The sequence below is a fragment of the Mauremys mutica genome, chromosome 3 (assembly GCF_020497125.1).
Source record: "Mauremys mutica isolate MM-2020 ecotype Southern chromosome 3, ASM2049712v1, whole genome shotgun sequence".
Classification (NCBI taxonomy): domain Eukaryota; kingdom Metazoa; phylum Chordata; order Testudines; family Geoemydidae; genus Mauremys; species Mauremys mutica.
Genome location: NC_059074.1, coordinates 65,351,446 through 65,366,281, shown reverse-complemented (window position 1 = coordinate 65,366,281; position 14,836 = coordinate 65,351,446). Strand labels below are relative to the sequence as shown.

General features: G+C 39.5%; 1 protein-coding gene across 1 annotated transcript in view; it reads left to right on the top strand.

The window, feature by feature from the left end:
- ME1 (malic enzyme 1) overlaps nt 1–14,836 on the top strand; it is a 359,661-nt gene that overhangs the window by 330,493 nt on the left and 14,332 nt on the right. Inside the window, exons 11-12 of the mRNA XM_045009647.1 lie at nt 4,778–4,920; nt 8,346–8,519. Coding sequence (XP_044865582.1) covers nt 4,778–4,920; nt 8,346–8,519 — 317 coding nt within the window. The remainder of the gene's footprint in view (nt 1–4,777; nt 4,921–8,345; nt 8,520–14,836) is intronic.

Genomic DNA, 14,836 nt, shown 5'->3' with positions numbered 1-14,836 from the left:
ACCTCCCAGTTTATTGCACATGGCAGTAGGACATAGAGTGCATCCTGTTCTCTCTTTCTTGAGATAATATGCATGTCAAACAATATATGCCAGCTCTGTTCTGTTCTATGTAAAAGTGAAGAGAGAAATTCACAAAATTGGATTGTGGCTTGTAGCTGGATTCTGCCTTGCATTGAAGATGATGATACATGAGTCTCACTGCTGCAGATGGAGCTGCAGGAGCCAAAGTGCCTCAGGGCCAGTTAGACAGGCAGTACTGCCAAGGTCTCAATGTGTGGATGAGGTGATGGTGTTAGGAGGAGGGATTTAGGTTTATTAGAAACTGGGGAATCTTTTTGGAAAGGAGGAGCTTGCACAGGAAGGATGGACCCCACCTAGACAATAATGGAACCAGATTGCTGGTATGTAAAATTAAAAAGGTTGTAGAGGAGTTTTTAAACTAATGGCTGGGGGAAAGCTGACAGGTGTGGAGGAACACATGGTTTGAACAGAGACATCCTTTACAGAAAAAATTATTAAAGGGGATACTCTATATCCTAGTAAAGGGGAGAGGATAGAAGTTGATAAAGTACAGATAGGAACTGAAGAGAAACAGACAAAAGAGTCCCATTCAGTTAAATCACATGAAGGCAGACAACTAAACATTGACAAATTTTATAAGTGCTTGTATACAAATGCTAAAAGTCTATATACCGGTACTAAGATGGGTGAACTTGATTGCCTGGCATTAAATGATATTGATATAATAGCTATCAAGAAACTTGGTGGAATGATGATAATAAATGGGACATGGCAATACCAGGGTACAAAATACGTACAAATGACAGAGTAGGTCATGCTGCTAGGGTAGTGGCACTATATTTGAAAGACAGCATAGACTCAAATACTGTAAAAGTCTTAAATGAATCAAATTGTATTACAGAATCTCTGTGAATAGAAATTCCATGCATGTATAATAAGAATAGCAGTAGAAATATAGTACCATCCACCTGGTCAGGATAGTAACAGAGATTGTAAAATGCTCAGGGAGATTAGAGCAGCTATAAAAACAGAAAACCAATCATCATGGGAGATTTCAACTGTTCCCATGTTGACTGGTTACATATCACCTCTGGACCAATGCGGAGAGAAACTTTCTAGACACCATTAATAACTGCTTCTTGGAGAAGCTAGTCCTCTAACCCACAACAGGAGAGGCAATTCTTGATTTAGTCCTAAGCACAGAATATAGTCCAAGAGGTGAATATAGCTGAACCGTTCAATAATAGCAGCCATAATGTAATTAAATTTAACATCCTTCTAAGGGGGAAAATACCAAAGAAGCCCACCATGGTAGCATTTAATTTAAAAAAAGGGGAATTACATAAAAATAAAGAAGCTAGTCAAATGGAAATTAAAAGGAATAGTCAAAGGAGTGAATGAGTGAAATGCCTGCAATCTGCATGGAAACTATTTAAAAACACCGTAATAGAAGCTCAAATTAAATGTATACACCAAATAAAAAAAACAGCAAGAGGGCCAAAAAAATGCCACCATGGCTAAACAATAGAGTAAAAGAGGCAGTTAGAGACAAGAAATCATCTTTTAAAAATTTGTAAGTCAAATACTACTGAGGAAAATAGAAAGAAGCATAAATTCTGGCAAGTCAAGTGTAATAGTACAATTAGGCAGACCAAAAAAGAATTTGAAGAGCAACCAGCAAAAGACACAAAAACTAACAGGAAAAAAATTAAGTACATTTGAAGCAGGAAACCTACCAGTCAATGGGGCCACAGGACACTCAAATTGCTAAAGGAGCACTCAAGGAATACAAGGCCATCACAGAGAAACTAAATGAATTCTCTGAATAAGTTCACTGCAGAAGCTGTGAGGGACATTCTCACAAGTAACCCATTCTTTTTTGGTGATAAGTCTGAGGAACTGTCCCAGACTGAGGTGTCAATAGAGAAGGTTTTGGAATAAATGGATAAATTAAACAGTAATAAGTCACAAGGACCAGATGGTATTCACCCAAAAGTACTGAAGGAGCTAGACTACTCACTATGCTATGTAATCTATTGCTGAAATCCGCCTCTGTACTAGATGACAGGAGGATAGCTAATGTAACACAGATTTAAAAAAAAAAGACTCCAGAGGCAATCGTGGCTATTAAACGCTGGTATGCCTAACTTCAGTACCAGGCAAATTGGTTGAAACTACAGTAAAGAACAGAATTATCAGACATATAGATGAACAGAATATGTTGTGGAAGAGTCACCCTGGCTTTTGTAAAGGGAAATCATGCCTTACCAATCTGTTAGAATTCTTTGAGGATGTCAACAAACATGGACAAGGGTGATCCAATGGATATAGTGTACTTGGACTTTCAGGAAGCCCTTGACAAAGTAAAGTCCCTCACCAAAGGGTCTTAAGCAAAAGAAGCAAGCATCAGATTAAGAGGCAAGGTCCTCTCATGGATAAGTAACTGGTTAAAAGACAGGAAACAAAGGGTATATCTACACTACCCACCGGATCGGCGGGCAGCGATCAATCCAGCCGTAATAAATCGACTCCCAAGCACTCTTCTGTCAACTCCTGTACTCCACCGCCGCGAGAGGCGCAGGTGGAGTCGACGGGGGAGAGGCAGCAGTCGACTCACCGCAGTGAAGACACCACGGTAAGTCGATCTAAGTACGTCAGCTTCAGTGACGTTCTTCACGTAGCTGAAGTTGCATAGCTTAGATCGACACCCTTCCCCCCACCCCCAGTGTAGACCAGGCCAAAGGGTTGGAGAAAACAATCATTTTTCACAGTGGAGAGAGGTAAATAGCGGGGTTCCTCCAAGGATCTGTACTCTGACCTGTGCTGTTCAACATGTTCATAAATGATCTGGAAAAAGGGGTAAAACAAAGGGGCAAAGTTACAAAATTACTCAAGATAGTTAAGTCCAAAGCAGATTGTGAACAGTTACAAAAATTAAATGTTGATAAATGCAACTGTACACACAAAATGATGATGTCTAAATTAGCTGTTACCACTCAAGAAAAAGATCTTGGAGTCATTGTGGATAATTATCTGATAATTTCTGCTCCATGTGCAGCAGTGAAAAAAGCTAACAATGTTAGGAATCATTAGGAAAGGGATAGATAAAAGGACAGAAAATATCATAATGTCACCATATAAATTCATGGTATGCCTATGCCTTGAATACTGCATGCAGTTCTGGTCACCCTATCTCAAAAAAGATATATTAGAATTGGAAAAGGTTCAGAGAAGGGCAAAAAATGATTAAGAGTATGGAACAGCTTCCATATGAGGAGAGATTAAAAAGATGGGGACTTTTCATCTTAGAAAAGAGATGACTAAGGGGGGATATGATAGAGGTCTATAAAATCATGAATGCTGTAGAGGAAAAAGAATAGGAGTGTTATTTACCATTCACATAACACAAGAATCAGGGGTCACCCAACAAAATTGATAGGTAGCATGTTTAAAACAAACATAAGGAAATACTTCTGCACACAATACACAGTCTACCTGTGAAACTCATTACCAGGAGATGTTGTGAAAGCCGAAAGTATAACTGGGTTCAAAAAAGAATTAGGTAAGTTCATGGAGGAGAGTCTATTAATGACTATTAGCCAAGATGGTCAAGGATGCAACCCCATGCTCTGTGTCCCTAAACCTCTGATTGCCAGAGCGGGAGTGGACAACAGGGATGGATCATTTGATAATTACCTTGTTCTGTTCATTCCCTCTGAAGTGTCTGGCACCAGCCACCGTCAGAAGACAGAATACTGGGTTAGGTGTACCATTGGTCTGACCCACTATGGCCTGTTCCTATGTTGTTGAGCTCCTGGAGCTCCCTGGCATGCAAAGGAAATGTAGCCCTTGAATTTTCCCAAAAGGTTGTCTGAAGTAGTCTTGCTACTGTGGAGGGCCAATGCATGGCCTTTCCCAAACCCCAGCTGTCCAATTGGGCTGGTTAGTGCCACACAGCCCTTGCACTAAATTGTGTAGAAAGTGTGTGTGATTGTGCTTGATTTTTGCTCAAGGTTGCAATGAGGGGGGAGGGGGAGAAACACCCTATCAAAAATATACATGGTACTTCATTGGTTTACTTCATCAAAGCATTAGACAAACATTAGCTAACTAGTATTCTTCGAGTGCTTCTCTAAATGAGTTCTGCTTCTGGTGTGCAGGCGCCCCATAACCTGGAAATCGGAACATGTTAGCCAGCAGCGTCTATTGGTCCTACTTGCACCGTTGATGCCCTTGAGCCCTCCCCCTTGAATGTATAAGGGAGAAAGAACAACCAACCTACTCGCAGTTCCTTTGAATCATTCCTGGGTGTGAGACGGACCCAGCTGGCAACATCCATCTTTTTTTTTTCTAGTTGCATATTTAATTACGTTTTTAAAAATACTTGTAGTTATTTATATTTAATAATTAGGTTTTAGCTTTATTTAGTTTATTTTCTGCCCTGTACGGGGGATGAGGGGTGGGGTCTAGCATTATTTTGTGACTAAAAGCCCAGCTACTGAACTGGTAAGTAACAGGTAAGTAACTTTCCCATTGTTAGCAATTGCAGAAGTCCAGAGCTTATGCACATGTAAAAGTTACTCCTTTGTTTTTATCATGGAAGTAGGAGGAAAAATCAACTAAATGTTAATAGAGAAGCTGTAGTAAAAGAAAATGTTATTGTATTGTTACTCCTTTTCAAAATGACATTCATGAATATCTTGAACAAACTGCATTCCCTACATTTTCTGTCATGTGTTTCTCTTCTTTTATTTAGGAGTTGCAGCCATTGGTGGTGCATTTACAAAACAGATTCTCAAGGATATGGCTTCCTTTAACAAGCAGCCTATCATTTTTGCCTTAAGTAACCCAACCAGCAAAGCAGAGTGCTCTGCAGAGCAGTGCTACCAGATGACTGAGGTAATGGAAGGTTAATGTATATATTCACTAAATCTAGTGTTAGATAAAGAAAAACAAACAGCTATCAACAATTGCTTTGTTACGTTTTAAAATCTTATTTGTTTTAGGTGAATTTAGAAGCTCTAGATTAGAAATACCTACTAGTTAATTCTCTATATGGAGACCAGTTAAATGTGTAACATCACAAATCTGATAATTCCATTGAAGCAAAACAAAACAAACACCAAACAAACAAAATGATCTCTGAATAGCTTGATTTTAATTTGCATTTCAGAAATACTAGGCAGAAAAATATTTCACTAATTTTTATTATTAATACATTTCATGGGGCTATGAAACAGCCATATTTTTATTCTAAATTAAACGGCAAAGAAATGAGAGGAGCCTTATTGAAGTGTTTTAGTGCTTTTAGCTAACTGTTCCTGTGTACTGCAGTTAGTGACAGAGAACGTCCACTCTATATTCCATCTGCAAGAATCTCCCCACCAAGTTAGGATGGAGCAGCATTTAGTAGGCTGGCAATGCATTATGGCCAGCCTTTAGATGCTTGACTAATACTCTCAGTCCTTCATTACTATACTTAACATATCAGTAATTGTCAATTATGAGACTGTTAGTAATATATGTTATGTTTGATTTAGTTCCACCTTCTATGTGTCATTTAAATGCACAGTGACCTGTTTTTCCTTAAAGATATTTTTTGTATTTATAAATATTCAGTAAGATAGATATGCCTTATTGCTGGAAGCAAAATATTAGAAATAATTCTATATTGAGAATAGGGCCCCAAGATCATTGACCTCTGTTACTCAGATTTCCGGTAACTAAAGACACAGGTGAAAAGTACAGAGAACTGGTTATTTGTGAATAAAATTTAGATCAAAGAACTAGTTTGTTTTTTGTTCATTTTTTTTAAAGTCCTATGGTTCTGGAGTGAGCGTTAATAACCACAGCAGCAGTGTGAGCAACTGATGCATCTGCCTTTTGTATTGGATCATGGGTTCTGTATTGGATTTCTCCACTTGTATAAGGAAGCCTTTTAAATACTGTCATACAAACAAAAATGTAGCATGTCCCATTCCTCTACTGAAAAGTACATATGACCGTGCAATAGAAGAGTCAAACAGGAATGCATACAGTATGAACGGTTGATTATAATGGGCAGCTGTCATAGGTCTCACCCCCACTTAGAGCTGTTGGGTTCCAATATGGGGACCTGCACTGGTTTCCCTCTAAACTAAAAATCCTAGTTTAGATCTAGTAAAAGCTGCCACCACCCAATCAGGTACGTGGATTGGGACACAGTCCTTCCCCAAAATCCTTGGGGATCCCAAGAGCTCCAAATCCATGGAGTTCTTACACCCAGGAGAAATAAACCATTCCCCCCTGCTTCCTCCCCCATCCCTTTTCCTAGGAGAGACACCGGGATCTAACTACAGAGGGATACCTCCCTCCTCCTCTTTCCCTGAGAATCCACCCAAGGAAAGACCAACCAAGTCATTAATAGAAAAGAATTTATTAACGAATAAAAAAGAAAGTCACTGTCTCTGTAACCAAGATGGAACAATATACAGGTCTAAACTTCTCAATCTCTGGAGAGAATCCCCCCTCCTTTCTTTTTCAGTAAAAGCAATAACAGTACAGAATTAAAGAAATTCCTTCAGCAACACACAATTGCAAATGTAGAAATCAAATTATAAGACTAATCCGCCTTTCTAATTAATACTCACTATTGAATAGTAGAAACTACTCCAGGAGAACTTGGAAACATGACTGGCCTCTCTTAGATCCAAAAAGAGAACTCTCTAACAAAGAACACAGACAAAGGCTTCCCTCCACAGAGATTTGAAATTATCTTGTCTCTGATTGGTCCTCTGATCAGGTGGTCATCAGGTACTGCATGTTAACCCTTTACAGGTAAAAGAGACCTTAACCCTTAACTATCTGTTTATGACAGCAGCTATATCTGGTAATCAGAGCTAAAGATATACTGGCATATCTCTCACCAAAACATATAATAAATAATCCATGATAATACTTCATGGCACCAAGCAAAACAAAATATCCTGAATAGGAACATTGGTGTGTTTTAAAATACATGTTTCAGCTTCCTAAAATAAACTTTAACATTTTGTGCTACAAGGAGTCTCTCAAAACTATTGAATAGTAAAATTAATAATTTTAGCAATTTTAAAGGGGGCTGGACAAAGGACCTCTTGTAGGGCTGAGTATAAGCATCCTACCCCTAATTGACCTTACTATTTAAAGCCTAAAGTACTCTCATCTCGGCAAGGCAAGGCTCAGAACCATAGGTAGTTTAAGTAGAGCCTCTGGAATTTCACTTCTCATTATTGTGAATTTAGATTTTTGTTTCTTAACTATAGATCAGGGGTCGGCGACCTTTCAGAAGTGATGTGCCGAGTCTTCATTTATTCACTCTAATTTAAGGTTTCGCGTGCCAGTAATACATTTTAATCTTTTTAGAAAGTCTCTTTCTACAAGTCTATAATATATAACTAAACTATTGTTGTATGTAAAGTAAATAAGGTTTTTAAAAAATGTTTAAGAAGCTTCATTTAAAATTAAATTAAAATGCAGAGCCCCCCGGACTGGTGGCCAGGACCCAGGCAGTGTGTCAGTGCAAATCAGCTCGCCTTTTGCCCTGCTATAGATCATCAGCTACATGGGGAAAGCACTAATAAGATAGGGCTCACAATTGCCTCCAAGACAACTCCTCAGACATCCACAAAAGGCAATGGAGATTGGGTATGTCACCAGTGCTCTTAGCCTTTGCTAAGAGTGAATTTAATTCCTTTGCAAACAGTCAGCACAAGGACTATACACTACTTAAATCCTCCTTAAGCCCTATTTTGAGGATTTAATTGGTTCATATGTGTTGTGCTGGCCCTCAGCACAGTGTGAACTTCAATTTAACAGAAAAGCGAGACACCTAAAGTCACCTCATCTAAAGCTTACATTTGGCAGCATGACACTAATTGAATTTTACAAATATAGACGTTTCCTCCCATACTTCCTGATATTTACACATCTGTATTTCCCATGATGATAAAGGAATTGATCATTAACACTGGCTTACACTTTCCCTTATCTTTTCTCTTAATCACATTCATGGCTTCTGAATTAATGTATATAATCTGTTGCTTCCTAATAAGCCAGTATCTTCTCCATAGCATAAATCAGCCACACAGGATACTCTGTAGATACAATGATCAGCATTCTGTCATCCAGGACATCTGTCGGGTCAAATAAATCTAATATCCAATGAAGAGTGCCAAGAAAATTAGTTAAGATATAAGTGAAAATCTGTAATACGTTAAATATTTAAATGGTTATGTAAAACCTTCATGAGAACAAGTTTCCTCTCAAACAAACTAGTAACACTTTCAAAACATATTTTCTTTTAGGGGCGTGGCATTTTTGCAAGTGGAAGCCCCTTTGACCCTGTGACTCTTCCAAGTGGGCGCACTTTCTATCCTGGACAGGGTAACAATGCATATGTGTTTCCTGGAGTTGCCCTTGGTGTTGTTTCATGTGGATTGAGATATATAAGTGAAGACATTTTTCTCACTACTGCTGAGGTGGGTACACTATTCATAATAATTTTTAAAAGCCTTTAAAATCAGTGATTATGTAATAAACACTCAAATATCTAAATGCCATCTTTCAAATCAGAAAACAATATTTCCTTTTAACATTTTAGCTCTTTATTTGTAAGGTAGTATAAGTTTTCTACTCCTATAAGTACATTTATATATTTTAAGCAGTTATTTTGATAAAGAAGTTAGTATTAGTTGGTTCAGATGTCCAGTATGAAATTCACTTCATCGTTTAATATTTCACACTCTGAAATCTGGATACAAGATGGCATTATCTAGACCAGGGGTTCTCAAACTGGGGGTTGGGACCCCTCAGGGGGTCACAAGGTTATTACATGGGGGGTCGTGAGCTGTCGGCCTCCACCCCAAACCCCGCTTTGTCTCCAGCATTTATAATGGTGTTTAAATATATAAAAGCGTGTTTTTAATTTATAAGGGGGGGTCGCACTCAGAGGCTTGCTATGTGAAAGGGGTCACCAGTAAAAAAGTTTGAGAACCACTAATCTAGACCTTTAATCACATTTGAGGAGTTGATCCAAGAGCAAGCTGGAACAAAAGGTTTAATTTCTAAGATGTATACAATTTTGACTGAAAAAGATATTGATAAGTAAACAACTCTGATGAAAAGATGTGAGAGGGACCCAGACAAAGAATTTGATCTGAATGAGTGGGTCTCTGTATGGGAAAGGGGATATACATCTTCAGTTTGTGTCTGTCACAAAGCAAATTGTTATAAATTACTGTTTAGATGGCATTTGTCTCAAGTTAAAAACAGTCATATTTTTGCTACTAGGGAGACACTCTGTTGGAGTGGTTGTGTGGAAAGGGGAACATACTTGCAGATGTGGTGATTGTGGAATTAGACAGTTTTGGGAAGAAATTTTTAGCAATTCATCTTTATGGCCAAATAGTACCTTCCTAGAGATCCCCTGACCTGCTTACTTAATGGTCCAATAAAGGATCTACATTTTTAACAGAACAACCAATTAATTTTTTATTGTTAGCAGTAAGACTTTGTATTTCACATTATTGGAAAAATGTGACTTCTCCTCCTATGGAATTGAGGTATAAATTGTTCTTGCAATAGAAAAGCTTTCAAGCCAAGTACATACTATGATGTTTTGGATTCCGCCCAGACCAGTAAGGGGCTCTGGCACCACCAGCCCTGTAGGTTTGGGGGAATTTAGGCACCTTTTTGCTACGCAGCTGTGGTTAATTCTCTGTCACCAGTAGCCTGCCAACATAAGGTCTCACCAGCCAAGTTACGCTTTTTAGGGTGACACCAGCCTGCCAGTTACCACCTCACTTTGGCATATATACTCCATGCAGTTTGCACACCAGAGATCTGCTTGGGATAAAAATAAACAAAAAGTTTATATATAAATGTATTTAAAAACGTATTTATAAAAAATAACCCACAGATTCAAAAATGAAATAGTAAAGGAAAACAAACATATACATGTTATACAGAAAATAAACATAAAGACGCCACCTCCGGCTTTACACTTTCATATTGGCTAAAACCCCTTTGCTAATAAGAGTTATCTATTGCTTTAAAGCAATTCTACAGCATGTCAGAGGTATCCAGCATTCACAGACAGCCTCCTGTCCCCCAAGTTCTGATTAGCCTTCAGTTCAAACCCTTTCCATTTTAAAAGGGTTTGCGTTTTTTTCAGTCACTATAGATATTCAAAGTGGGGGAAAATCTCTCCTTTCTTGGGTTCCAAAGATTACATTTTCTTTTCAGTTTCAGCTGTTCCTGTTTGCTTGGATGGTTCCATATTGGTTTTTTTCTGGGCTGGACAATAGCTAGGTGCTCAAAGCCAGACTTGTCTGGTTGGAGAGGTAGCCTCTTCCTGCCTGATTCCTTTACCACCCTGTTGTGAGGTGATGCTGAAGCTGCAACACAGTAACCATTAATTTTTCTATATATACACACCCACATACCTTCATAACCATAATCTGTGTACATATCTCATAATGATTATTAAGTTCAGTGCATTATAAAATTTCATAAAAGATCTTGATATCCTCTTACAGGAAAACAACATAGTATTCAGTCAGTTGGTTTAATAGCTTTTATTTTTGAGTTTAACCCTTCTGTTCTCCCCCTGGGGTGTCTGGACCCTGATTGTCACATGTACACAAGAGAAGCAACAAAAAGAGGATACATATTTATAAATTTGGTCACCCTTTTTAGCATACTCATGGGAGGAGGGCTCCCCAGCCATCAAGCCAGATTCTTTGAATTAACCTGATCCTGAATAACTAATATATGATGTAGTATGTTAAAATTTCATTGTAAATTTGCCTTAATAAAAAGTTTTTTAAAAGGAACAAAAAGTTCTCTTAGTACTATATCTACGTATGCTTTTTGTGCATGTATACAGTATACTCTGCTTTGTGTGTTACTCCTGGGGAAATTATGCACCACTGCACATGCTCAGAATTTATGTACCCTGCAGATTTATTTGCTTCCCCGCAGAAAAATGACTTTCTGACAGGGAAGCAAAGGGAAGCCACAAGAGCGGTCATGCAACCCTTCCCAGCAGTATGTTTTGGGGGCCCAGGGCAGCCAGCAGAGAGCTAAATCACTGTGGGGCAGGAGGTGGGACCCAGCTGGTGGCTCCTACCCTGCGCTGGGCTCAACTGCTAGTCCCAGCTGAGCTGGGGAGAATGGGACTTACTTTTCCCCTGCACGGCATCCAGGGTCAAGTCAGATCCACTCCCAGATTTCTCCCCCAGCTGCAGGAAGCTCTGCAACGTCCTCTCCCCTCTCCCGCTTCCTGCACCCATCGCTTCTCAGCTGCAGGGGGAGGGATCCCCATACAGGGAGCTGCTCCCCCATTCACCCTACCCCCATGCATCCAGACCCCCTCATACCTAGACCCTCTCACCGAGCTTCATCCCCCACACTCAAAACCCCCCTGCTGAGCACCTCTCCCCCTGCACCTGGACCACTCCGACAAGCCATCCATACTGGATCCCTACCCCACCGAGCCCCAACCAGCTGCACCTAGATCCCCACCCCTCTGAGCCCCACTTCCCCAGCATCTATATCCCATAGCTAGACCTCCCTGCCGAGCTCTATCTCCCCCACGCCCAGAGCCCCACCACCTTCACCTGGACCCCTCTGCAGAGTTCCAACACTGTTGCAGCCAGAGTGCCCCAACAAGCCCCAATGCATCCAGATCCATGCCACACCTGGATCCCCCACTGAGATACCCACACCCAGATTGTCCCACACAGAACACTCTCAACCTACACCTGGATCTCCTCACACTAAGCCCCTCCACACTTGGATCCTGCCTTGCTGAGCCTGCCTGGCCATACCTGGTGCACCTGGCACAGATGGGTAAGGACCTGGCGTGTTTCTGGGCAGACCTGGTCCTTGTGCTGTGTCAGGGTTGGGTGTAGCCTCACGGTTGAGTCCGTGTCCCAGTGGGAGCTTCATGTTGATCTCCCATATCTGTGCAGCCAGTGGCCTATGCTCCCCAGGGCCATGCTGGAGCCACCACATTTATTTGACCAACAAAATTGGCAGAATTTTAAAACGTGTGCAGAATTTTATTTTTTTGGTGCAGAATTTTAATTTTTTTGGTGCTGAATGCCCTCAGGAGTATGTGCATCTATATAAATATTATGCTATACAGAGAGACAACCACTAAAGTACCTCACTGCTATGACCCCATCACTCCAGTCCCTGAATCTCTCCACTGTTGTCTCTTCACCTTCAAATACCTTCTTTTTTAGTCTTCCTATATTGCTGTCCAGCCACTAATGTCTCTATTCTTTCTTGCACGTGAATGCTTATCTCATATATTGTATTTTTCTTAATTAGCTTAAAAACTCCTTAGGGTATGGACCCAGTATTTCTACATGTTTGTAAAGTCTGCTGCACATTTATGGCACATGTTACATAAATAGTCAAACCTTTTGCACCAGAAATCAATTTTCCCAAACAACTAATCATTTATAGAGGCACCAAACAAGACACACCAGACAAAATGTGAAGAGACAAAAGAGACAAAATATTAAAAGATTCAAAAACTAGAGCTCAAAACTCCATAAACCTGTTAGCATCACAGAAGTAGGTAACACCCAAGGAATGAACCATATACTACAAGTGCATACCAAAGCATTCAGTGAAAAATAGACTCATTCTGTTCACTGCTCCCTGAGGAATGAAATACTGGTATTTATTTATTATAAGGCTAAAGCACAGCTGATGAAGAGCCAATGAAAGAGACCAAATATTCTAGACGAAATGGCAAATAGAGAAAATAATTTTCCAAATTCATAGATTCTAAGGCCAGAAGGGACCAGTATGATCATCTAGTCTGACCTCCACTATAACACAAGACACAGAACTTCCCCAGAACAATTCCTAGAGCATATCTTTTAGAATAATATCCAATCTTGATTTAAAAATTGTCAGTGATGGGGGAATCCACCACAATCCTTGATCAATTGTTCCAGTGCCTAATGTGTGCACTTATGACTCCTTATTTTTTGCTTTCCATAGAGATAAAAAATGTAAGCTCTGCAGTTTTCTATTAAACTTAATTTAGGGTTTCAGTCCTCTTAAGATTTCCTTCTCCATCATCTTCTCCTGCTTAGCTTCAGTGATTGTTTGGAATTTGTGACTTCACAATATTTTCCATGACAGACCGTGTATGTTACACATACACGCTTTGCTTCATGATCCGTCAGAAAAGAGCATGATTCGTGATTGAGAAAGTCTTATTCAAACCAAATATGTTTAATTATTGGCAATAGCTAAAATCAGACATTTAACAAGAAAATATTAATTTAAATTATTTTCTTTTTCTCAGATTGTGGACTCATAAATTAAAATCATATTGAACCTGATCAATACTTGGAAGGGAGACCTGAAGGAAATGAGATTAGTGATTTATTAGGTGGAATTCTTTCTTTTGAGACAGTATTCAGCCAATGCCCCAGAATGCAATTAGGGTTAGAAGGCCATTTTGCTGTAATCTAGTCTTTCAGATTAGATTTCACATTACAACCCTGATCACTGTAAGTTATTAAAGATCCCGTGAACTTTAAAAAAAAATAAGCAGGTGTTATCCCTTATGTACTGGGTAAACTCCAATGTATTATTATTATTATTATTGCTACAACTATTTACAAGGTTTTACTGTGCTTTCTACTACACCTTACACCAAGTAGAATCTAACAGCTTCACAAAAATGTGGAGCACGTTCAAATATCCACAGCAGCTGACTGAGTTTCTTTGAGGACACCTAAGACAGTGGGTAGCATCCAGAAGATTTAAAAACAAGTGAATCCAGCAAATATTATGGAAAACCTAGATGAAAAGAAGCTACATTTCATCCTGATTGTGAGGCTCAGACACATTCCCAACAGCTCCAGAGATTAGAATACCCAGCTCTCAACTCCTTCAAGCTTTTCTTCTTCCTCCTGCTGAAGTTGTCTTGATGGAACAAAGGCAGGAAAGTGGGCGCAGACAACTGGTACCCAGGCTATTCAGGCATAAGATCAGCACCATGAATTTCATCTGCAAGATAACTAGAAGCAAATGTAATATGTTGCTCCTTTGGTCTACAATACTTATTGGTGGGCAGCTGCATGCTCTACCATCTGGCGTTTCCAATGCTATTTTTGCTAAGCAAGGTATATTCTGGCATCTTTAAAAAGTGTCATCAGCTTGCCCTCTCTCTGAGGGACATTCACAATTTCCATCAGGAAAATTAGTAGAAGGCCAGACTGTTTCCATTGGCTTTAACCATCCAAGAAGGGCAATGATACATCTCATAGGACTTTGGATAATTACATCTTGCCTGCTCAAATCCTCCCCTGTAATTTCAATCGGATATGGTATTCTTCACTTACTGTCCTAAACTGCTGCGTGTTGTTAAACAGTTGCCTCATTTCTTTCTAGAAGTAGCTTCATTTTGGTTTGGGTTAAGTGATTCCCATATATAGTTTGGAAAGTGCTTTGGAATACTGCTGGATGAAAGGTTCTATATACATGAATTGAAACATGTCTTAAGTGGCAGTCCAAAAGACCAGCAAAAACTGGTTGCTGACAGAGGCAGTTTTAACTAGCAGTCAAACAATGGTGTTCTGGAAACTGGGCTGATACAGTACTTTTAAATCTCTTAAAACAGGGTCTGTCTCCTCAAAGTGGTTTTTAGTGCAGATTTTGCCGTATAAGTTATTGTGCAGTATGAAAGTCCCTCGTGAAATTTTACATGAGCAAATATCTTTGCCCTATATAGTCAGTCTTGGTAGCTCAGAAGTTAATGCAC